The following is a 25,283-nucleotide window of genomic DNA, read 5'->3' as shown; positions in this document are numbered from 1 at the left end:
AGTATCAACTATATTAAGGCCCAACAGTCAGACATACCTCATGTATAAGCCCAAAACTCTCGTTGATGAGCCGGACTGGGCTCGAGTCTACGCGGGGGAGGCCTGATCCCGTTTATCTCTTTGGCCCCGTGAAATAACAAATTTCGTAACGCTCAAGATCGTGTCCACACGATGTCGGATGGAATAAATGGCCGCTTGATGATAGGAAAAATTATAGTACATCCATACATATGGTTAGCATGACTGTGGCAGGAGAATACAAACGCAAAACAGTGATTATGCGTTATTAAACGATAAAAAAATAAAAAAACAAAAAAAAAACACACAAAATCAAACTTATCAAAATACACGAGAAATTTATCTCTTACTGAATCTCAAGACATCAGAATTGTATAATTTAAAATATAAAATTTAGTTGAATTTTATATTTCTCATATTTTTATTTTTTGAACAACTTTAAAAGTAAAACACAAAAATAATTTTATTTTATTAAAATTTTTTATATTTATTAAATTTATAACTAACAAAAATATAAATTTATTAAAAATATATTAGTAAGTTTAAGATAAAGATAAATTTTTATGCGCCAAAGTTTTATATAATAAAATAAATAGTATTACTAGTAAGAAAAAAAATTTTTAATATTATAAAATTATAAAAAATAAAATATATTATATAATTGTCTAGACATAAAATAATAAATAAATGAAAATTAGTTTCATATTTTTCTTTTATAATTAATAAAGTTTAATTAAATATAAGGAGATAAATTATTGAGAGAAAATTATTTGATATAGGTATTTTAGTTAAAAAAGATATTATTATGTAAATTTTGTAAAATTTATTTTAAATTCTATGAAATTTATAAGGAATTGGTTTTAGTTATAATTAATTACATAAAATTAAATTCTAATTTTATTTAATCCAAACGCCACAAAATATAAAATTAAATCAAATTTCATAAAAATTTAAGAATTGAAATTAAACCAAAAGTTAACATGTCATTTTTTTTTATTTACCATGCAATTATTATTATTGCATTGAACAAAGTTTTGCGAGGAAAATTATAGCCATACACATGAAGGCAAAAGACAAATGCAACCCATGTATAAATTTAGCTCTCCGAGAAGCTTTTGGAAGCTTGAATCAAGAAAATATATTGGTAACTGACCGAGAAAATCACAGGCTCAAAAACCACCAATGAAGCTCACCATCGTACACAGAATCCACTGAAAAACAGAAGAAGAAAAAAAAAAACCGTTCAGCCACCAACACTAGAAAGCATGAGGGAAAATCCTAACAGAGAAAGAAACAACCAGTTTCTAGAAAACAACCAAAGCAAATTCATAAGAAAGCCACACCAACAAAACATAAACCACGAATCAAACTTTAGTCAGGAACCATGAGCAGTGTGAGAGGAAACAAGCGCCATAGGTCATAGTCTTGTATAGCTGTGGAGGGGTCGAATCACGCTCTTTTAAGCTCAGTGCCTATTCCACCAATCATCTACAATCACACGTTGGCGGTTATATGACCTAAAACACCAACAACACATATCCAGAGAAAGAAAACCCCACCAATCCTTGGACCTGCAAAACCACATACCCCGCTCTAATGGTGAAGGGAGCCAAACAAAACTCTTCAGCTTTGCCGAAGAAGAAAATGGAAACTCATTAACATATAAATGTTGCTATTTTATATAAGATTAATATAATTAGTTCATATGTATTCCTAATAATTTATATGAAATTATACTATAATTAACCATAAAAGTATAAAAAACTATTGAATAATTATATTTTTAGTTTCACTTTTTTTTTTTTTATTAAAAACGAACAGAATATCATCAAATATCAAAATAAAATCATAAATACTGAAAGGATATAACTCATTTTATGAAGATCATATATAAATAAAGTATAAGGAAATTAGTTGATTTTAATAAAATACAATTAAAATAAATAGAAATATTATAACACGGGAAATTGGCTTTAAAGTAGTGAAACAACTCCTTAGATTTTTTCACCAGCCTAATAAATACATAACTTCTTGTAAATAATGAACATAAATATTCAAATACATTAATCTTTTCAAATTAATTTTAAGTAAAGTCATTTAAAATTCAATTGAAATAAATCTTTTCTATATTATGGAGTTAATTTACATTCAGAACTCTAATCAATTCTAAATTTCATATTTTAAATTCTCTCATCCAAACACTATAAATTTTGAAAGGTAAGGTTGGTTAAAGACCTTAGCCTAATAGCCTGAGACTGAGAGTAATATACAGTTTAGGATTAATAAGCAACCCAATACAACAATAGTAAGCCCAAATAGATAGTCTAGCAAACAGAGCAGACAGAATCCCCCTATTAGCCCAATCTACTACACGGCAAAGGAATAGAACCAACATCGTTGGTTAGGTAGGGAAGGGCTCTCCTTTAGAAGCTGCTGGATAGGCTCAGTGAGAATGGCAAATTAGAAAAACAAGTCACAGAGAAACATTGGCACTCCAAAACTCATTGTTCATATGGGATGACTATAAGATAGTGATACTTGTCAGTAAGGCACCTGGGAAAAAGAGTGAAATTAAACCCCATCAAAAGGCTCAAGGTTTAATCCAATTCTGCATGAACACTTTAGACGGTGAAAATGGCAACTTAGAAAAATAGAACACATATATAACTGGATTGCAAAGCAATAACATTCCAACCATCCAACTCAAGAGCAAACCCCCTGAACATGCTCAAGGGAAAACATTTATTTACTCAATTCTACAGCCTAAGCTCAGAGCTCTATACCATAACTCTAATCCACTCTGGCTGTGAAACCAGCCATATTACAGAACTAAAGTTGCGCAAAAAAGGCAAATGAGAAACTCAGCTCAAGCATCATCAAGAGCAAGGACTCCAGGAAGAGTTTTCCCCTCGAGAAGCTCTAAGCTGGCACCACCTCCAGTTGATATGTGACTCATCTTGTCAGCAAGCCCAACCTTCTCCACGGCAGCAACCGAGTCACCACCTCCAATGATTGTTGTTACTCCCTTGCCGCTGAGCTCAGCAAGCTTCTTCGCAATTGCCTGCAAAAGGAAAAGATAAATTTCAAGTTCATTGCTGACACACCAGTGCTATAATTTCATGTTCAAGTCAAAATGAGATACCTCAGTTCCCACAGCAAACTTATCAAACTCGAAGACACCCATTGGTCCATTCCAAATAATTGTTTTGGTGGTATCTAATGCTTCACAGAATGTCTTGATGGCATCAGGTCCAACATCCAAACCCATCCAACCATCTGGTATTGCGGAAGCTGGCACTACCTGCAAAAACATCACACTGAACTTTCTGAAGATGTATTTACAAAGGTTAATGTTGTATCTTCTAATTCTGTCTTGGGGGCTTTGCCAAGAAAAAAAAAATGTCTTGTGTGTGTATATGTGCAAATGTGAATGCAAGAGAAGTACGAGGGAGCGTTTGTGTGCATGTGTCTAAAGAAAATAAATTTTGAAATAGATTCTCATAACAAATTCAAGAAAGTTTCTCTTGCTCAACGTAAACTGGGTGAGAAATCACTCAAAACAGCCAGTGAAAAAGCATACCTTGCTGTTGGCCTCAGCTGCAAACTTGTCAGCAATCACCACATCAGTGGGCAGCAGTAAAGACACTCCCTTAGTCTTGGCCTTTTCAATAAGAGAAGTTGCAAGATCAAGTTTGTCTTCCTCGACAAGTGATGACCCAACTGAGTACCCTTGAGCCTTATAAAAAGTAAATATCATTCCTCCACCCAATACAAGGATGTCAACCTTTGCCAAGAGTGATTCTATCACTCCAATCTTCGTTGATACCTTTGAACCACCAACAATTGCAGCAAATGGCTTCTTAGGATTTGCTACAGCTCCAACAAGATAGTCAAGTTCCTAATAGCAAAAAGCACATCAGCATTCTTTCATTAAAGAGAACTTCAAATGAAATGAACAGGCATCTAATATACCTTCTGCATTAGAAAACCAGCAACAGAAGGTTTTAAGTATTTAGCCACACCCTCTGTTGATGCATGGGCTCTGTGAGCAGTGCCGAATGCATCATTCACATAGACATCTGCAAGAGCAGCTAGTTTCTTGGCAAATTCAGGATCATTCTTCTCCTCCTCCTTGTGGAACCTCACATTCTCAAGAAGCAAGACACCTCCTTCTGAGAGCTCAGCCACCAGTTTCTCAACTTCTTCGCCAATACAATCATTAGCTATTTTAACCTATTATAGAAAGATGAAAAAAACTAACCAACTAAAGCAATCCAAGAAAAGCAGGATAAGAGAGAGTAGAAGATGGGGGAGAAAAGGGGAAGTACATGTTATATACACATGTGTACATGAAGACAAACCTGGACACCAAGAAGTTCAGATAGCCTAGGTACAAGAGGCTTCAAGCTGTACTTAGGTGTAACACCCTTAGGGCGTCCCTGAAAACCACAATGAGAGAGAATAATTATGAAAGTGCTTATTTCAAAAAATTGGCACAGAAGAAAAATCATATCTATCACACATGAATTTATTCTACTACACACAGATATATGATTGAAATGCATCATGCTGTTAAGCAAATCATCAAAATATATCATAGGTCATTTTCATATTAAAAAGCTATGAACTTGATTATCCGCTCGTTTCTTTGGCCTGCAATACTTCAGCATTTTTACCCATCCTTTGACGCTTAATCCTTGTACACAGCTTCAACTTTCAAAACAGTAATGCATGTTCCACAGTAATGGATATCTTTTATCAATTCCAATTACTGTCAAACAATTTTATGCATTCCATACCACCTCATATACACATCTTGGCAATATACACTTCAAGAATAAGGCACAGGCGCCGGTCTGAGTCTGTCTGACACCTTTATTTTAATTATTTTTTTTATTTAATGTTAAACAAGCACATCCTTGACGAAGAAAAGTTAATACAAAATTTTCAAAGTGAAAATGAATATTCCATAAAAATAGACTGCAGAGGTCATGAATAATCTTTTCTTTTTATGATAATTATCACGAAGGTATATCTAATGGGCCTACATGCTCACACTGAAGGAGAAGAGAAGAAGGAATATCTCACAACAAACTCTATTAGAAGTTGAGCAAAAGGAAATACAACCTTAATTTTCCAATTCATGAATGTTGACTATGTAAATTCAATCAACAACCACAACATTAAAAAAAAAAAAAAAAAAAAACAAGAATCCAAACTGGAAGATACAAAATTCACTTGCAGCAGCAAAACCCAAAATGATGATGCAAATTACAACGAAACAAAGAAACTGATAATTCCAACATTCCAAGAAAAGCTCTCCACGGGAAGGTCAAAATAGTTAAGCACTACACCAACCACATTAACTTTGTGATGCCTTATTTTCTTCAACCCTAATGTGGTAATACCATCCCAATTACTGCTATAACTACACCAAAGAAAATCAATTTATGCGTCTCTATGAATGCAAGTACCATCTCCCAGTAATCAAATATAATACAAAACAAGCCACAAAAAATCTATTCTCAAAGCTGCATTATTCTAATTCACAAATAATGGCACCAAGAAAAAATTACTGCCAAAAAATATAAGCCCAATAAAGAGCCAATAACAGTATATTCAAACAGCTAAATGTAAAAACAAGCTGAAAGCTGATCAAATGGGTAAACAGGTAATGCTGAAAAATAAAGCCGAGATCAAGAACTTGTAACAGCATATTTATGAGATATCAGAATCACGTGATACAGATGCACATCTGCAGACATAAAAAACCAAAAAGGCAGATACAGATGACGCAAGTATATAAAACAGAAAAATTGAAGGATCGGGCAAACGAGCAATGAAAGCATCAGAAGAATCTGCTGGGTAGAAATGAGAGATCTAAAAGGGAGAGATAAATCCAGAAAAATATTCCAACAAACGGTAAAGATGAGGGATTGCAAGCATATACCAAGTGGGTGCAAAGAATAACTTTGGAGCCATGATCCTTCAAGTACTTGATGGTGGGGACAGCAGCTCGGATCCTGGTATCATCAGTGATATTGGAGTTATCATCCAAAGGGACGTTGAGATCCACCCTCACAAACACCCTCTTCCCCTTCAAATCTGCTTCCTTTAGACTGCTGACGCTCTTCTTTGTAGCCATATCTGAACACAACAACAATCACTGAAAAAAAAAGGAAAAGAAAACCAGATCAGTAAAACGCAAATACAAAAATAAACAAGCGATATCTACAAAAGTAGATGCGAGAGAGAGGAGCATACAACGAGAAGCAAGTAAAGATCAACGACAGCTTTCAGGTGAGATAAATTGAAGGCGAGAGGAAATGGAGAAGGTTTTAAAAGGATTTATAGAGAAAGATAAAAGTGGGTTTATTGGGTTGTGGTTTTTCTTGAGAAACTCACTGGCCGAAGATGTGTGTAATGAGACTGAGTGGGTTGGGTTTGTCTCTGTGGTCCAGCCTAAAACCTTGGGCTGCCAGTTGACGGGTTTTCATGTTTTTGAAACATTAATAAACCCGTCACATCCAAGAATTTTGCATGATTTTTTTTTTCAGAAGAGAATTTTCCATTATTTTATAATTTCAAAGTAAAAAAAATTACAATATTTGTGAATTAAAATTCACAGTTAGTCGTGAGATTGTGATTGAATTAATTGAAAAGTATAATTTATAAATCACTTGATATTTTTAATAGAAAATAAAATTATAAGTTTATTAATAACAATATTATTGTTATTATAATATATTTTAATAAAATGTAAGTATTATTAGAATTAAATGAAATCCATACTTTGGCATAAATTGATTGGAGAGGCCTCATCTATGTCATATGCTTATTATGAATAATCCTTCAATTCCAAAGGATGATTTCATAATTAATATTTAATCAGTCTCTCTCTTTTTATTACGTTTTTCCCTTATATATATATAAAAGAATGCACCTAATTTGAGATGTATTATTCCAAATCATAAATAATAATAACTTATTTTCCTTAACACACATGGCTTTCCACAAACCTCACAATCCAGGGGCTTACTTGCAACCACAAAAATTGAAACAGACATAACATTTAGACCACATAAGACTAGATTTTTTCAAAGATGTATGCATCTACAAAAAGTTTTTTATTGCTGTCAAAGAAACAAAAAACTAGAAAAAGCTGTCAAGGATCAGGAAGGAACACTCATGGCCTCACATAAATTATGTGACCTGGAAACTAGAGTCATTCTGTGATGATTTTTGTGTGCATGTCACTTGGGGGTCCCTTCTCTCTCTCTCTCTCTATGTGTGTGTGTGTGTGTGTATATATATATATGTTCACAGTACATTTTAACTGCATAATTAAAATTTTGGGCATACATTCTGCTAACTGAAATTGCTTCAAGCATGGGACTTGCAATGAAATTTCAGAAAAAGAATAAAGGTAGGGATTGTATTTACATTCTTGTATTTCTCAATCAAAATAAACTTCATTTTTTGGAAGCTATGAATAAAACAATGGATAACAATTAATAAAATGGAACTTTATTTAAAAATCTGGCTGCCTCTCTTTGCTCTTGCTGTTTGTTTTTGGCAATTTTAAAATGAAGAAACAAAAGGGAGAGATGGAATGACACCTCTGGCATTGAAGGCAAAGAGAAAAATTTACAACATGAACTCATATCTCTCCACAACAGTTCTTTCTCGTTTATGAAGAACAATAAAGAGCACTAAATGCAGGGATGGGGAAAAAATCAGACTAATCTTACACAGCAACTGGTATGGCTTCATCAAGAGCAAGGACACCTGGAAGCTCTTTGCCTTCCAACAACTCCAAACTGGCACCACCACCGGTTGATATGTGGCTCATTACATCAGCAACTCCTACTTTTTCTACAGCTGCAACAGAATCTCCACCTCCGATAATTGTTGTGACACCCTTGCCACTAAGCTGCGCTAGCTTCTTTGCAATAGCCTGAAACCAGAGGTGCAAATATTCATCAGAAAATTCAGGTAGTAATCCATAAGTTGTAGGATATGAAAGTGTTTTGACATGTATTTTATTGTGGAGTCGAAATGGATTTAGCCATTCACTTCATTAAGTTGCATCTTGCACCATTTGTTTTCATGGTATGGTTAAAATAAGCAAAAGATCTAACAAGCGATAGGTGAAGTTTAAAATAAGGCAGATTTATATGTTGAACAGTTGAAGCTACTGGCCTAGGTAATTCTTTGAATTGAAGTCTTCAACAGACACAATTACGCAGAGTGGAGCCAAAAATGGTATCCAAGCTTCGCTTATTGGAACAAAAAATAGATCAAGGTATGTGATTTTGGCATACCTCTGTTCCAACTGCGAACTTGTCAAATTCAAACACTCCCATTGGTCCATTCCAGATGACAGTTTTGGTAGTTTCCAAAGCACCACTGAATGTCTTCACAGATTCTGGTCCAATATCCAATCCCATCCAGCCATCAGGAATGGCTGATGATGGCACAACCTGGAATTGAGCAAAACAGTATTTCACTCCTTAGTCCTTACTTGCAAAGTGTAGTGAGTAGACTTCACAACTATGGTAATTGGAATTCAGTGCATCTATTAAGATTAATCAGGCTTAATCTACAAAAAAGCATAAAAAATAATTTCAAGCTAAGAACAATCTCTGAGGAACTTTCAAGTAGGGGTTTAGACTACAAACCTTACTGTTTGCATCAGGAGAAAATTTGTCTGCAATTACCACATCACTGGGTAACAAAAGAGACACTCCTTTTGACTTGGCCTTCTCAAGGAGTGATGTTGCCAGACCAAGCTTATCTTCCTCAACCAGAGATGAGCCTACCGAGAGGCCTTGTGCCTTGTAAAATGTGAAAATCATTCCTCCACCCAAAAGCAGGATATCGCACTTCTCAAGGAGTGATTCAATAACTCCAATCTTGGATGAGACCTTTGAACCACCTACAATGGCAGCAAATGGCCTCTTTGGATTTGAAACTGCCCCAACAAGGTAGTCCAGCTCCTAAAGCAATACAAAAGAAATAAATACGACGTGATAAGAGGTTTACTAGTAGCTAAGGCATACAGATTAAAAGTTAATTTCTTAATATGATACAGGCAAGTCTACTTTTCAAGTTGAACCTCAGATGCACAAAACATTGGGTGAATGTATTAGTTCTCTTTAAACAAGTCAAACTTGAGCATTTCACTTGCATATTTGAATTCCGATGAGTTATCAAAATTTAATAATTTAGGCTTCTAAAGATGGCAGTGCAAGTGTCAAAAGACCGAGAAAATGAAGAGTGAATATATTATCGACAATTGCACCATGTGAAGGACTAAAACAGTGAACAAGTAAGCACTTTAGATGATAATGTCCAAAATAAGGCAATCACCACCATGGACGACCCTTATGTAACGGGTTTTGGGGGGGCCATTACCCGTTATCCCGTTATACAACGGCCCCTCCTGATTTGCAGACGTAACGGCCATTACTAATAATTAAAATTCTTTTATATCCTTTATCTCTTGTTCCCTATTCTCATTTTCATTAGTTTCTACACTTTTCAGCAGCTTCAAAGACTATATTTTTTAAGTTTTCTCTTGCCTTTCTCTTTCAAATTTCAATCTTCCCTGCATATTTCTCATATAAACTTAGATTCATTATAAACTACTCTATTTCCAAGCTTATTTCTTCTAAAAAGTTAGTTAAATTTTATCTATTTTAGTTTTTAATTGTTGTTTTTTTTTCCTTTTTTTTTGTAAGTTTTTGTGGATTAAAGTGTTAGTTTTGAGTTAAAATTGTACTTTGAACTGTTAGTTTACTCGATCTATAATCTGATTATGTTGATTTTTCTTATTTTAAAATATATGATGTTTAATTTAAGTTAAATAATCTATATTTTATATATTTATGTTTATTATGTATTTGTATACATTGTTCTGAATTAAATCTAATCAATATTATTTTATTTATGAACTTTGCAAATTATTTTAAAAAATTTGCTTGGCGCCAGGCCGTTACCTTACGGCCGGTACAGGTCTGTTTCCGTTGCCCGCGACCACTACGGTGAGTAGAGGTCGCGACAGTGATTTAAAACCATGATCACCACCTCATTCTGCAGAGATTAAATTCATATAGAGGTCACTTAAAATTTTGGAAGGTTTCAGTTGAGATACTGCAAAAAACCCCAAAAAAAACCCCACCTTCTGCAAGAGGAACCCAGCGACAGATGGTTTTAAGAATTTTGTCACTCCTTCAGTTGAGGCATGTGCTCTATGTGCAGTCCCAAAGGCATCATTGACATAGAGATCTGCTAAAGAAGCAAGCTTCTTCGCAAATTCAGGTTCATTCTTTTCTTCCTCCTTATAAAACCTCACATTCTCAAGGAGAAGAACGCCACCTTCAGGAAGCGAAGCGACCAATTTTTCTACTTCTGGGCCTATGCAATCATCAGCCTTCACAACCTGCCCAAGAAACATAAATTGGTATTCTCAACTACTCGGTACAGATTTCCGTTTTGCTTTATTCAGATCATATTTATAAAAAAAAAAATAAAAGGAAAAATTATTGAAGACAAACCTGAATTCCAAGGAGTTCAGATAGGCGGGGTACAAGAGGAGCTAAGCTGAATTTTGGAGTAACACCTTTTGGCCGTCCCTGGAAATCCATTAAAAGTGCAGGTCAGACTCATTGAAGCCTACACAGAACTTTAATAAATAGCTTCCAAAACAAAAGAGAATTCAAGTGAATTATGAAGCTACATGTAAAATAGTATAAATCAATGCTCAGAGTAACACGGACTCAATGAGACAAAATAGAAAAAAAAATGGGTAAAAAAACTAGAAAATACCGTTGGAGAAACAAAATCACTATGAAAAACGCAGAAAACCTGGAAATCATTATAGATATTGCACATACCAAATGACTAGAAAGGATGACTTTAGCTCCTTTTTGAATCAAATGCTTAATTGTAGGGATTGCAGCTCTAACTCTAGTATCATCAGTGATGTTCTGGTTGTCATCCAAAGGCACATTCAGATCAGCCCTCACGAAGACCTTCTTCCCCTTCAAATCCGCAGCCGTCAGGTCTCCCACGCTCTTCTTCGCCATGAGGACCACTGCCCTCGAGGCCTTACCGGAACCAAAAGATTGAATTTTGGATGCAACATGACGAGTTAAAATAGGGTCAGCAGCAGCGAAGCCAAGGCGGCGAAGACTGGTGGAGCGGAGGCCAGCGGAGGAAACTGGAAGAAGAGAAGGGCGGGCGCGGGTGGAGGAGGATGAGGAAGAAGATGTGGTTTTGAGAAGGGAAAGGGTTGTGGGAGCTGCAGCAGAGGCCATTATTAGTGGGTTGCTCCGTTGTTTTAGAGAGTGATGAGTGAGCGAATACGGGGCTTTTTACCAATTTAATTTGTGAATTAGAAGTCATGTAGATTTGGGATTGGGCTGCTAAGTTACTGTTTAGAAGTGTTTTACGCTTCTGTTAAGTAAATGTCAGGGTTTGGTATCACTTTAAATAAAATTTGTTTTTTTTTTTTTAAATTGTGGTCTGATTTATTTTTTTTATATTTTTAATTATTAATATATTATAATAAAATATTTATATTATATTAATTTAATATATTATTATAATTAAATAATACTAATTATAAACTTGTTTACTGATATTACACATATATATATATATAAGTATTAAATTAAATAATTAATAAAAATAGATAAATAAGTTAATTAATTAATATAAATATTTAAAATTATAAAAATTAAATTTACTTTCTATTACGCTCCTATTTAAAATTATAAAATAAAATTATACTGTAATTAAATATCATATATGATTATTTCATCGTATATAATTCATAAAAAATTATAAATTTAATTAATTTATTTATATTAATTAATTAATTTATTTATTTTTATAAATTATAAACAACTTAATATATTTTTATATATTAAAAATATTTTTATAAAATATAAATGTGTACAAAATTATTAATAATATTTAATTATAAAATTACTGTATTAATTTATTAAAATAATAAAAAATTTTATTAAAAAGTAAATATATATTATATGATTGAATTATTTTTATATATTTAATCATAATATAATATTAATTTTATAATTCTGAAATTATATAATATCAATAATTTTTTATTTAAATATTAATAATAAAATTTATTAAATATTAATATATTAAAATTATAAAAGATATTTATTATTATAAAAATATAATATAAATAATATTATTATATTAATATAATATATTATATTATTATAATATTTTAATAATTAAAAAAATAAAAAAATAAAATTATTTTCTATACTCATTTAGAATGCCGTCAAATCATTATTTATTTTTTTTATTTTTAAGAATAGTATGGCAACTCACAGGCGCCCGTTTATGATTTAATGTTTTTATTTTCTTAATTATTAAAATATTATAATAATATGAATTAATTAATATATTATTTTTATATTATATTAATTTAATAATTTTATTTATATTATATTTTTTAATAATAATTTTTTTATAATATATTTTATTAATTTTATTAAAATGTTATTCTATTATACATAATTACTGAAAAATATTAATTTTATGACATTATATATAATTATAAAATAATATTAATTTTATAACATTGAAATTATATATATTTAATAATATTTTTAATTTAAATATTAATAATAAAATATATTAAATATTAATATATTTATATATTAATATTTAAAATTATAAAATAAAATATAATTCCGATTATTATTATTAATAAAATTTATTAAATATTATTATATTAAAATTATAAAAATATTTATTATTATAAAAATATAATAAAAATATTTTATTATAATATATTAATAATTAAAAAATTAAAAAAAATAAATTATGGTCTAGCACCATTTTAAATGATGCTGCACTATCATTTTTTTAAAAAAAATAAATAAGTGATACACGTACATTTTTAATTATTACTTATCATTTTAATCTCAAATTTATAAATATTTTTTCTTCGATCTCTAATTCACAAATTAAAAATCTCTCGAATCCTAAATTTATAAATATGTTTTTCTCAATCTCTAATTTACAAATTAAAAACTAAGAGCCCGCAAATACGTGTGGACTAAATCAAGAAGCTTACAAAAATGTAGACCATGAAGAACGAAAATAGGGAATGAAGGGCAATGTGAATGGATTTCGGATTTTCTCTTATCTTTGAGGAGAGGTTCAAGAGGTTCGATACTTTTGATATTTTTGCTACTCTCTCTGCGTTACTATTTAACCCTCTCTCTCCTATTTGCCCAATACCACCCAGCCCACATGATGTTTAACTGTCCAGTCCAAATCTTCAAAACCCACTCCAAGAGGAAAGGCTTCAGCTGGTGGTGATGATGCCTCCAATCCAATGCGCCTTTGGATAAAGCTCAAAACCCCCCAGACAAGCAGAAACATTTTGAAAAAACCCTACTTTCGGTTGAAAACCCTCCATGGCATGCTTTGAGATTCTGTAGAACATACCAATTCAAAATGAACCTTGCAGTCCCTCACAAACAGAATCCACTTCTCTGCCCTTCAACAATAATAGTTCAAACCAGTCAACGTCCTGTTTTGTTACAGTTTCCGCCAAGAAGCAAAAGCAGAATTTCCCAGCAAACATCCATTTTTCGAATCTATTCCTCTGCAAATCCAAATGGGTCTGATGGGTTGTCTTGGCCTAGTTTGACTCGGGCGTTTCGGCTGGGCTCTGAGCGGTTTTTGCTCAAACTCCGCGAGTCAGTGAAGAGGGAAACTGGGTTTCATTTGGAAGGGGTCAATGTGAAGATGGGTGAATTTGCGGAGCTTGTTAAGGATCAAGCCAAGAAGGGTGAGGCTGAGTTGAATCGCTTTAGGGCGGAATTGTTGCCAGAGTTTCTCAAATGGAACAGGTGGGAGCGTTGGAAGGTAATCTTATTTTCTTTTAATCCCTTCTCTGACATTGTAGGAAAACAAAATGGAAAAAAAATTTCTTCTTTATATTTCTCTTTTCATGTATTTGCGCAATAGGGATTTGGTTAATTAAGCTAAGTTGTATTGGCTTAGGTTACCTTATTTGAGCGGATATAGCAACTTCTGTAGGTTTCATGCAATGCATATTCTATTATAAATGTTTCTATTTGTGAGCCTCACAAACTAAACGAAACAACTCTTGAATTATAAGTCAGTCAGTGGTTTTATGTTGCTTTTCTTTTTTTGGCATTGTCTTTTCTTCTTTGCAAGATATTGAATTTGAAGCATAACCTGAAAAGGAGTAGGTTGCTTCAAATGCATTAAGGTATTCCTCTTGGGGATGGCTAGAATTTGATCTTAAATGCATGGTTTCTACCACTTTATGCCAAAATCAGTAGAGGAGAGTTCTGCTAGATGATCTATGCAAGCAATTATAAATAACAAAAATAAAATATTCACTTGGCAAGATCTTAAAAAAATTATATCATGCAGAAACTTGGAACTAAAACTTTTTTGCTCTTTTTCAAATTTTCTTTGGAATAAAATTCTGTTAGTTTGGTTATTGTGTACAGGAAACCCTGTAAATAGGTTGGGCATATTTTGATTTTTTTCTTTTTTTTTTGGGTTGTCATTGCATTAGATACTTTCATTGCATATCTAAACAATAATACAGTTATTCTTGTCCTCAGGACCTAAAGAATTGGGAGCCTAAACGAGTTGGTGTATTGGTTCTCTATGTTTTTGTTATGATGTTTTCTTGTCAAAGAATGTATATTGCTATTCGAGCTCCTTACCTGGATAGAGAAAGAAGAGAATTGACAGAGGCTTATATGGAGGCATTGATTCCTGAGCCATCTCCTATTAATATTAGAAGGTACATGCATTTCTTACTTTGTTGAAAGGGTAACAACATGAGTAGTTACTTTATGTCCTATTGGCACAAGAAGTTGTCCATTATCTTACTTCGTCTCTTCATCCTATAATATAGTCTGTGAGCTATGTTTGTTTCACAATTTGATAGGCTTGCCTCTTTCGGCTATTGTCAAACCACTTATTTTTATGAGTGTATGCGCTCTATATTTGATGCCAATTGAATTTTTAGTAAATTTGGAGCAACAATGAGTAATTGGTATTTCTTTTCTTGTTTGACTTTTGGCAAAATGATTTCCTTTTCCGGGGTGAAGTATTTTTCTAAGTACAGCATGGAAGCTTAAGTTTGTTATACCCTAAGGGTTTTCTAGTTTCTATGCAAGACTGCAAGGTGATTTACTCAGTGACTATATGTTAAGGTGAATAAATGTTATACTGTGGTTGATGTCATAGGTGCTTGAATGCTTTGAATTAATTCATGTCTTAATATTCCCGTTTTATCCTCAAAACTCTGAAGTAATTGTGCAATTCTATCAAAGGTTCTGTTAATATGAATAGGGGATGAGTTGACTAGAAGGAGATGAGCTGACTGTAATAGGCAGGAAGTGGCAGAGCAACTAACGAATTAGTATAAATAGGAGGGTTATCCTTGTACTGGATCATTCAAAAAGCTAATAATAAATACAAAATTCCACCTTTCTCTAGTCTTCTATTCCTTCTCTCCTTTCTTTCTCTATCTTCTCTCTAATTTCTGTGAGTAAGAACCTGGTTCATAACAGATTCTTAACACTATATTCCACTGTAGAATAAGAAGTTGAAACTTGGATTTAATTGTCTGAAGTCATTATTAAAAGTTTATTTGAAGATTGAGGTCCTGAGGTGGGATTAAGAGTGTCTGAAATGGGTGATTGATGGCGAACCAGTGATCCAATGATATTAATTTAGTGCGGTGGGCCATTTCCACACTGCAATTCATATCAATCATACGACAAGATGACTTGAGTGAGAACATGAAGGCATACATAATGAACTAGAGTTCTAAACTTCTAAAGCTAGTGTCTGTAGCACTTTGGCACATTGACTGCTTAAACTATATCTTGTGAATGCAGGTTTAAGAAGAGTATGTGGAGGAATTTAATGCCTAAAGGCTTGAAAATGAAGAAGTTTGTTGAAGGGCCTGATGGAACACTGGTTTGCGATTCTGCCTATGTTGGAGAAGATGCATGGGATGATGACCCATTGCCCCCTCAGGAGAGCGTGAAACAGGTTATTGACAAGGATGTGAGATTAAATCCAGAAGAAAAGAAAGAATTGAAAGAAGATTTGGGCATCTCAGGTTACTATGTAATTATATGCTTGTAACTGAATAATTATGATCTATACTTTGGTCTATTTTCAGTGCTTTTTGTTCTTTCTTTCTATACTTTTTGAGTGTTGGGTCAATCCAGCGTAAAATTATCTATGTTGAGCAACCATGAAGGATGAGAAAATTTTTGCTCAAAGTTGTATCATATGAGATTTGGAATGTTGCCAATTTGAAGTTATGTCTTTAAGCTGGTGTGTTGTTTACTGCTATCATTGCTTTTTTGAATTCAATGGAAGATATAGTTTGAAAAGTAATAGCTTGTTAGTGCAAGTGCTAAGAACTTCTCCCTCTGTAGCTTGGTTCAAGTTTGTGATGTTCCATGTAGACCATAGATGAGTAGAGTGATTGCTTTTAAGTATAAGAACTAGTAAGTCTTAAAGCCGAATTAGTTGGGGTCTGCTATATGCTACCTATAACACGCTTGAAGATGTAAAAGGATTTGATTTTATTATGATTATTGAGAATATGGCCCTAGATAGCATGTAGGATATGGGGTCAAGACTACATGGGGTGGGTTGTCTTTTAGTTGAACCATTTTGCAGCGGCATTATATTGTATTTGATGTTCACAGTGCTCTAATACTGTCTAGATATTACTTTTTTCATGCTCACTTGACAGATGCAATTCAAGAAAGTAAAGGAACTTGGCGTGAAAGGCTTCATGCGTGGAAAGGAATACTAAGAAATGATAAGTTAGCTGAGGAATTAGATGCATCAAATGCCAAATATGTCGTTGAATTTAACATGAAAGAGGTTGAAAATAGTCTTCGTAAGGATGTGGTGGACAAGGTCACAGACACACAGGGAGCTAGGGCCTTATGGATATCTAAGAGATGGTGGCGTTATCGTCCCAAACTTCCATATACTTATTTTCTTGAAAAGCTTGATTGCTCAGAGGTAAGCACTTTTATCCTTTGTTATCTTCAGTTTTGTGGCTCGATTCATGTTGGAAGTAGCAAAATTTCCATTTCTTATGAATTACTATAGCTTGAAGTTGAGTGCTTTTGCAAATACACGTGTTCACATGGATGAAAATGTTTCCTTTTTATTATTCTTTTAGTTTTTAATCTCTAGTATTTGCAATTTAGATTGAAAATTTGAGTTAATTTTCATAGAATGTATAGGTTAAACCTTTCTCTTTAGATGCTATATATCTACGAAGGAGACAGATGAAATTAGCCAATTACAATAGAATTATTACTTAATATGTTGAAAATTTTGCTAGGCAAGTGCAAAATTTTAGTTGAATGCAAAACTAATCTTCATATTGGCAAGCTATATAATCATTGATAGACTGGCTTGCTCTGATCTAGTGGACATTTTCCAATAGGTTGCTGCTGTTGTCTTTACGGAGGATCTGAAAAGGCTATATGTGACGATGAAAGAAGGTTTTCCACTAGAATATGTTGTAAGTCTAATATTTGATTGTTGTTGGTTGCTGATCTAGTTGTGGTCTTAGCTTATAGTCGCTGCTTGTTTGCATTGATAGGTTGATATTCCCCTTGATCCATACTTATTTGAGATAATCTCAAGTTCTGGAGTTGAAGTAGATCTCCTTCAAAAGCAGCAAATCCATTACATTTTGAAAGTTGTGATTGCATTGTTGCCTGGATTACTGATACTGTGGCTTATAAGGGAGTCTGTTATGTTATTACACGCCACTTCTAATTCTTTTCTTTACAAAAAGTACAATCAACTTTTTGATATGGTATATGCAGAAAATCTTATCGTGGTAGGTATTGCTATGTTTCCTCTCCATGCCTCATTCTTGTTCATGTCTAGACCATCCTCTGATTATAGATATGTGCTCATTCAGCCAGTTGGAGATGGTGGTGAAACAAAATCAATGTATAAGGAAGTGGTACTTGGAGGTGATGTCTGGGATCTTCTTGATGAAATAATGATTTATATGGGCAATCCCATGCAATACTATGAAAAAGGGGTGAAGTTTGTCCGGGTAATTGTTACTAACTTGATTAAGGAAGCAGATTTCTCTTAATTATAGAGTTATTTCGAATCTTTGGAGTGGTAATAGGACATGAGTTGGATCGTGGTTTTGTGTATGACAGGGTGTTCTTCTCTCGGGACCCCCTGGAACAGGGAAGACACTCTTTGCTCGGACACTTGCGAAGGAAAGTGGATTGCCTTTTGTTTTTGCCTCTGGTGCAGAGTTCACAGATAGTGAAAAAAGCGGTGCAGCAAGGATCAATGAGATGTTCTCCATTGCTAGAAGAAATGTAAGCATTCATTCATTTGTAGTTCACAAGTACAAATTTTTGCGTCTCTTGTAACTATCTCAAACCTACCCATGTTTATTGTAACTGTGACAAACGATTAGATAAATTAGCTGCTGGATATTACAAATAATTTACTGTACTTTGGGAAGGTAAAGATCGTAGTTGGTTACAAACTCTCCTTGCAGGCTCCTTGTTTTGTCTTTGTGGATGAGGTTGATGCTATTGCTGGAAGGCATGCAAGGAAGGACCCACGAAGAAGGGCAACATTTGAAGCTTTGATTGCACAGCTTGATGGGGAGTGAGTAACTGTATATTATGCATTTGTTCATTTTCCCCTTGGTGTGTGGAGTGTGGACCCTAACTTTGTCAAAATCATGTTTCGAATGAAGCTCAGTTATGTTGTCATCTTGTAATTTTGGATTGTCATATTGGGTTTTATTTCATATAGGAAGGAGAAAACGGGTGTAGATCGGTTTTCACTTAGACAAGCTGTGATATTCATTTGTGCCACCAATAGACCAGATGAATTGGACTTGGAATTTGTTCGTCTTGGACGCATCGATCGTCGATTGTACATTGGCTTGCCTGACGCAAAGCAGAGAGTGCAAATTTTTAGTGTGCATAGTGCAGGAAAGCAACTTGCCAATGATGTAGACTTTGGAAAGGTTTTTTTTTTCTTTTTCTTTTTTTGACCATTTACATTTTGTATATCTTATTTGGATTTTTATTGTATGGATAATGTTCAGAATTTGATTACTATCATCTCCTATGCTTTCTCTTGGCAGCTTGTCTTTCGTACTGTTGGCTTCTCTGGAGCAGATATTCGGAATCTTGTCAATGAAGCTGCAATCATGTCTGTAAGTTAGTCTTGTGAATGTAATTACAATGATGGCTATTTTTAGTTCGGTGAGGGGGAGGGGGGGGGGACAGAATAGGTCTACAGGTTGATATTTTATTCCCTTGATTTATCCAAAAATGTCTTGGAATAAAGTTATGGAAGAGTTATATTTTATTCTTCTCTTTCTTTTAAAGATTAGATATGAACCGGTATTTCTCTTTCCTTATTCTATCTTATATTTGGTTCTTCCTCTCTTTCATAATTCTAATTTGAGGACCCAAATTTGATAATTCTATTGATAATCTATATTAGTGACTAGAAAATGTAACGACTCGGCCACTACCGGTGCTAAGATTTAGACCAACTTAAAATCGGCGAAACTCATAGCAAGCCTACTATACATCCTGTTGTATCTGATATAATCCCAAATATGATCTGTGTAAACATTTTCATAACATGAACCGAAACTCAGCATGTACATACATACATAATTGAAAACATAAACTTATATTAGAGCTTTCATCAAATGCTCCATTATAGTCATTATACATATCAGAGTTTGGTTCAAATATAACTTAAATTTAAAACTTTTACATATAAAGATTAATCATTGGCGAAGGGCTCATAAAAAGAAATTCGGGCAAAACACGGCTCTAAACCACGATACATTGAATGCCCATAACTAAACTATTACACATTGTAATAATAGTTATACCAAAGAACATTGCTGACCCCTCGAACTAATTCTGGTTTCCCAAATCTGGAATTAGGGAAAAAAAACAAGCTACCAGAGTCTAGCGAGTAGAAATATAACATAAAACAGTTTAATAAATTATATGATCGTATGAATGCTTCATAACACAGACAATTCACGTCAAAATGAACTTATCACCGATAACTCTCCATAATTTCAATAGTGTCCGACTCACAACCAGTGCTCCTCAAGACTCTTTTAAATATAACGTAACATACATCTTAAACAAAATATAACATAACATATTCATAGTATATTCATAGTGTCAGAGACGTAGAATGAGTTTTAGCCTATACTTCCATATCCATTATACTATCATAACATGCTCGAGGTTAGTGGGTTATCCAACATCTATCCACAACAACAAGAATTATGTTATGCATCATATTCTTGAATTCTAATGCAAAATAATCTATTCATATAGACATGATATTTATGATACATTCATGGTCATGCATGACCATACTTAAAATATTTGATTTCTTTTAAAATAACATTTTAGTTTAGTTCTACTTACTTTTGGTTGACGTGGGCCTAATTCTGAAACAATGGCCTCTACGGTCTCTCAAGTCCAATCCTACACAGATGGATTTAAATGAGCAACCAAACATAACTTTTACGAATTTTAAAACTACTCAAAAAATCTTTAAAAGCATATAAAAAACTATGTAGAAAACGGGTCAAAAATAGTTGGACAAGGAACCTGCGGCCTAAGATCTCCTTACAGATCTGAAAGTCAAACTTTCAGAGGCAGGCTAGGCTGCCTAGAGGTTAGCATTCACAGACAGGTTCGGCGGCTGAACCTGGGTTCTGCAATGCAATCCAATTCTTCATCATATTCTGCTGCACTGGATTCTTCTACAATGCAATCCAATTTTTCATTCTATCAACAGTTCCCAAAACACAGTCAAACCAAAACATAAGTCTATAAATCTACTCAGTAACACATCCAAGGACTCAAAACAACATAGAAACAAGAGAAAACTCTACATGCAACCAACAATCAAGAATTAATCATAGATTCAAAATTTAACTCAAAACTCCCCAAAACTTTTACATGTAAGACTAAACACTTAAAAACAACCTACATTTCCTGCCTTAAACTTATAAGAGAAACAGAAAGGCAAGATTAAGCTTACCTCTTGGAGAAAGAATACCAACAGAAGATCTGAGGGAGGAGGAAGAAGCAAACTTGTGAATCCAGCCGAACCTTGCAAGAGTTTGAATTCCTGAGCCAAAAATTTTCAAACCAAAAGACAAAATATGAATTTTCCAAGGGTTTTAAGAGGATTTAAATGAAATTATTAAAATATTTCGTAAGCTCACTTCTGCCCGAAAATGGAGAAAACATCTCTCTATTTTCCTGTTAAGCTCAATTTATGGTAGGCTGGAAAAGCCACCTCTGGTGGCTGAACTTTAAAATCTTTGAAAATATTTTTTTAAACACATTTTTAAAATACTTAAAATTCATTTTACAAAATATCCATTTTATCATTCTAAAGTTTCCGGTTTCGAGATTCTGGATTTTAATGGAGATTCTGTCAAAAATTTGAAATTCTGACACCGGAGTTTAGTCGGGTATTACAGAAAGTATTTGGCATTGTTCTACATCACTGCCTAGCATGGTTTGGTAGCATCTTCTTGGGCTGCTACATATAACCAGCCTGAGTGTTTCTTCTGTTCATTCTTTAAATAGGAAGAGAAAGGATAGGATATGATAGTTGTCATACAAGAGTGTTAGTGGGCATTGCAATTAAATGTGTGAGATCACTACTTATAGGTTGTGAATAGTTTTCCTTGTTTGAGGTGGAACTGTAGGAGTGTCCTGTAGTTGCTCTCTGATGCACTGTAGCTGTTAGATGTGTTTAAGGTTACTTATTCCCCTTCCATTTTGGAAAGATGTGGTTAATTCTTGTTGCAGGTAAGGAAAGGGCATTCCAGAATCTACCAGGAAGACATTGTTGATGTTTTAGATAAACAATTGCTTGAGGGCATGGGTGTACTTCTTACAGAGGAAGAACAGCAGAAATGTGAAGAAAGTGTATGTCCGTTGTTCTATAGTGGTTGTTATGATGCAAGTTTGTGTTAAAAATTAATTGTGTACTGTTATCTTTATGTATCAGGTGTCATTCGAAAAGAAGAGACTTTTGGCTGTACATGAAGCTGGTCACATATTATTGGCTCACTTGTTTCCACAATTTGATTGGCATGCATTTTCTCAGCTCTTGCCTGGTGGCAAGGTGGATATTCTGTTTGTGGAGCTGGATTTGTGAACTGTAACATATGATGTTAAATTGTGACGATTTCACATTAACAGCTTTACTTTTGATCTCTTCCTTTTTTATGCAGGAAACTGCAATATCTGTTTTCTATCCAAGAGAAGATATGATAGACCAAGGCTATACAACCTTTGGCTACATGAAGATGCAATTGGTGGTAGCTCACGGTGGACGTTGTGCTGAACAGCTTGTATTTGGTGATGACATTACCGATGGAGGTGGTGACGATCTTGAAAAGATAACAAAGGTCACTATAGTACTTTGTCTAATTATTTGTATACAATGGTTTTGGCTTATGCATGAGCTTGATAATCTGCCAACTATCTACAAGAACCTTACTGTGGTTGATTGGCTAAGATGAAAATGAGAAACATAAGAAGGGAAAGCATATCAAGTAGTTATATTTGTTTTGGATGTTTTACATTCCCTGGAAAAATTTAGGTATCCCCTCTTGTTGTTGAAAGGCATGAGTTCCTTTTCTCACCTTAATTGTCTTTTCAGATTGCTAGAGAGATGGTTATCAGCCCTCAAAATGCAAGGTTGGGCCTGACTGCTCTAACAAAAAGAGTTGGACTCATGGATCGACCAGATAACCCAGAAGGCGGGTTGATAAAGTTTAAGGCATGGTCTTCATCTTTTACTGAGTTCCATGTTTAATTGTTCCATTGATTCTCGTTATTCTTTAACTGACTTAGTGCTCTTGCTCAACTGTTTTTTTTTCTTCTTCATGATATTAGTGGGATGATCCTTACGTGATTCCTGCAAACATGACACTTGAAGTATCCGAGCTATTTACTCGAGAGTTGACAAGGGTAAAATTTCACCTCCTATATTACATATTTGTATGATATGTAGCAACTACACAAGAAGAGTTTGAGAATCAGGATTCAGAATTTGCGCTTGGTGAATGTCTTAGTTGAATTTCCTGCATTGTGATTAATTCTCCCCCTTGTGGCCTAAAGAAACCTTCTACATCATTTACAATTAAGACTGTATTCTAAGTGCCCAAGGTGTATTCCCGTACATGAGTTAGAAAGAGCAAAGATAATTTTGGTATATGTTTCAAGCTTTCAGTTGATAACTTGTTAAGCTAATATTTTTCATGAAGATCTGATTAATTTATCAAGAAGATATAATGAATTTATTAATACTGCATTCATTAAGATCAATTACAGTTACAACTAAGTTCAGATGATGCTAAGAAACATATATAGGACTTGCTCTCATGCACACATGTGCACTGTTAATTACATAATGCATATTGATTTATTAATTTCTTCTGATAGTTGGGAGGGAAAAAAGAGAACTTTTAGAAAGGAATTGGCATGGACATCTATCTATCTACCATGTCAGCTGAACTTCTTGGGCTATCTTTGCTCTTTCTTTGCCGAAATAGTGAGATTGCAATTTTGGTGGCAGTATATCAAAGAGACAGAAGAACTTGCAATGAAAGGACTGAGCGACAACATACACATACTGGATGTGATTACGAAGGCGCTGTTGGAGAAATCAAGAATAACTGGATTGGTATACCATTTTATTTAGTTGCTCTCATAGATGTTTCAACAAATATTTGCTGTTTTAATAACATATAGTTTTCATGACTTTATGCTTTCTCCGCCCATATTAAATCGCTGATTGAGGCATCAAAATGGTTACTGTCCTTAATATGTTTTTTTATAATTCTCAGATGTAATTGTTAATTTATCTGTCATTCATGATTTGATATTAAATGTTTTCAGGAAGTTGAGGAGATAATGAAGGAGCTTTCTCCATTGATGTTTGAAGATTTTGTGAAGCCTTTCCAGATAAACTTGAAAGAGGTACGTCTCTTTTTATTCTGTTAGCTACTATGCAGGTCCTTTATTAATGGAAGGTGAAAGATAACCTTCCCTTTCTTGTCATTCACAACGATTTTAACAGGCAGTGGCGCTTAAATGTAAACTATTAACAAACTAAATGCATGAATTTTAACCAACGGTTAAAGTCCCTTTTCACTTAGACACGCATGCCTGCCTGTGTGTGTGTGCACAGAACAATGTTAGAAAAAATATACTATATCTGCCTTTAGGAGTATGTCCCAACCATAATTTTCTTCCTTCTACTAATCCGCTTGTAAACCTTAATGATCAATTATTATTTCTTTCCTTTTTGGGGGGACTAAATTCTTAGGAGGGTCCATTGCCTCACAATGACAAGTTGCGATATCAACCATTGGATGTATCTCCGGCCCCACTCCATCGATCTTGAGAAATTTGTGACGACAATCTTTGGATATGTGTACAGCACCAGACCACCAATGCTGAATGTTCCATAATCATAGTTCTCGGCATGCAAATTTTGTACCAAGATTTCAGGAAAGATGTCCAGACTCTGCAACATTGAAAGCTATGCAACAGTCTTCTAGACAGAGTCCATTGAAGGGTAAGGCATGAACCATGAGCTTGCCTTCCGAACAATGATTTCCAAGCAAGAAAGTTCATAACCAGGCTACAGAGTTTGTTATAAGGCGACAGTGCTTCAGTGGGGTTTGCTTCGAGTACTTAAACCATGGCTTTGAGTCCTGAATGCAAACCAAGAACATTCTTGTTGCTATTTTTGTCTGAATGATGCCAATTTTGTTCTTTGTTGATTAATGTTGCTGCAATATTATAATGTTCTCGAATTCTTTTACTGTCTATTGTTGCATGAATCTATAAAACCAAATCTGTACAACAGTTTCATGTGTTGAAATGCAAGGGATGTTAGAAGAATGACACTTCATCAAGTTGTATGATCAGAGATAATTTAAGACATCAATTATTTGATTTCTTCAATTTTTATTTATATTAATTAGTTTTTATTTTTTGACTGATAATTATTTAATAATTTTATTCATTTAAATCGGTAATTGTTTTTTATAATTTTAGAAGACATTAATTTTTATTTCAAAAAAATTACATTAATTTTTATAG

At 33.7% G+C, this 25,283-nt stretch overlaps 3 protein-coding genes and 1 long non-coding RNA gene across 10 annotated transcripts; 2 read left to right on the top strand and 2 right to left on the bottom strand.

The window, feature by feature from the left end:
• Positions 1-2,660: 2,660 nt before the first annotated feature.
• Positions 2,661-6,509, bottom strand: LOC110617619 (phosphoglycerate kinase, cytosolic). Its single transcript, XM_021760533.2, has 7 exons — positions 6,283-6,509; positions 5,969-6,184; positions 4,380-4,457; positions 3,991-4,251; positions 3,599-3,916; positions 3,161-3,319; positions 2,661-3,079 (listed from the first exon to the last, which is right to left on the bottom strand). The coding sequence occupies exons 2-7, from the start codon at positions 6,161-6,163 to the stop codon at positions 2,885-2,887; spliced, it is 1,206 nt and encodes a 401-aa protein (XP_021616225.1). The 5' UTR covers positions 6,164-6,184; positions 6,283-6,509; the 3' UTR covers positions 2,661-2,884.
• Positions 6,510-7,221: 712 nt separating this feature from the next.
• Positions 7,222-7,841, top strand: LOC122723806. Its single transcript, XR_006350978.1, has 2 exons — positions 7,222-7,444; positions 7,611-7,841. It is a non-coding gene; the product is annotated as an uncharacterized LOC122723806 (long non-coding RNA).
• Positions 7,524-11,387, bottom strand: LOC110618002 (phosphoglycerate kinase, chloroplastic). Its single transcript, XM_021760993.2, has 6 exons — positions 10,917-11,387; positions 10,578-10,655; positions 10,202-10,462; positions 8,700-9,017; positions 8,343-8,501; positions 7,524-7,975 (listed from the first exon to the last, which is right to left on the bottom strand). Exons 1-6 carry the CDS (start codon positions 11,337-11,339, stop codon positions 7,766-7,768), a joined length of 1,449 nt encoding a protein of 482 aa, XP_021616685.1. The 5' UTR covers positions 11,340-11,387; the 3' UTR covers positions 7,524-7,765.
• A 1,900-nt stretch (positions 11,388-13,287) lies between these two features.
• Positions 13,288-25,145, top strand: LOC110618059 (ATP-dependent zinc metalloprotease FTSH 12, chloroplastic). Of its 7 annotated transcripts, none has more exons than XM_043957652.1 (19): positions 13,288-13,925; positions 14,660-14,860; positions 15,966-16,192; positions 16,841-17,118; positions 17,552-17,629; positions 17,711-17,953; positions 18,038-18,178; positions 18,291-18,458; positions 18,644-18,756; positions 18,907-19,123; positions 19,244-19,315; positions 21,972-22,091; positions 22,174-22,290; positions 22,400-22,576; positions 22,831-22,950; positions 23,067-23,141; positions 23,749-23,856; positions 24,072-24,152; positions 24,502-25,145. In XM_043957652.1, exons 1-19 carry the CDS (start codon positions 13,528-13,530, stop codon positions 24,577-24,579), a joined length of 3,012 nt encoding a protein of 1,003 aa, XP_043813587.1. In that variant the 5' UTR covers positions 13,288-13,527; the 3' UTR covers positions 24,580-25,145. The 7 variants fall into 7 exon arrangements, with proteins under 7 accessions (XP_043813587.1, XP_021616775.1, XP_021616774.1 ...); XM_021761081.2 differs by having other exon boundaries at positions 13,290-13,941; positions 14,676-14,860; XM_043957654.1 differs by having other exon boundaries at positions 13,790-13,925; positions 14,676-14,860.
• The last annotated feature ends 138 nt before the right edge of the window (positions 25,146-25,283 follow it).

Source organism: Manihot esculenta, chromosome 6 (assembly GCF_001659605.2).
Source record: "Manihot esculenta cultivar AM560-2 chromosome 6, M.esculenta_v8, whole genome shotgun sequence".
In the NCBI taxonomy this organism is placed as follows: Eukaryota; Viridiplantae; Streptophyta; class Magnoliopsida; order Malpighiales; family Euphorbiaceae; genus Manihot; species Manihot esculenta.
Note: the sequence above shows the minus strand (reverse complement) of the source record. Positions and strands in the feature narration are given on the sequence as shown.

Bases quoted from the DNA above. Each gene is read 5' to 3' on its own strand.
- LOC110617619 (XM_021760533.2), bottom strand. From the start codon at position 6,163: ATGGCTACAAAGAAGAGCGTCAGCAGTCTAAAGGAAGCAGATTTGAAG. The intron at 4,252-4,379 runs GTTTGTCTTCAT...TTTCTATAATAG, and splicing joins CTGAACTTCTTGGTGTCCAG to GTTAAAATAGCTAATGATTG. The intron at 3,320-3,598 runs GTATGCTTTTTC...ATGTTTTTGCAG, and splicing joins CAGCTGAGGCCAACAGCAAG to GTAGTGCCAGCTTCCGCAAT.
- LOC110618002 (XM_021760993.2), bottom strand. From the start codon at position 11,339: ATGGCCTCTGCTGCAGCTCCCACAACCCTTTCCCTTCTCAAAACCACA. The intron at 9,018-10,201 runs GTGGGGTTTTTT...GTATTGCTTTAG, and splicing joins CTGGGTTCCTCTTGCAGAAG to GAGCTGGACTACCTTGTTGG. The intron at 7,976-8,342 runs GTATGCCAAAAT...CTCTGGTTTCAG, and splicing joins AGTTCGCAGTTGGAACAGAG to GCTATTGCAAAGAAGCTAGC.
- LOC110618059 (XM_043957652.1), top strand. From the start codon at position 13,528: ATGAACCTTGCAGTCCCTCACAAACAGAATCCACTTCTCTGCCCTTCA. The intron at 19,316-21,971 runs GTAAGTTAGTCT...TTCTTGTTGCAG, and splicing joins ATGAAGCTGCAATCATGTCT to GTAAGGAAAGGGCATTCCAG. The intron at 22,092-22,173 runs GTATGTCCGTTG...TTTATGTATCAG, and splicing joins AGCAGAAATGTGAAGAAAGT to GTGTCATTCGAAAAGAAGAG.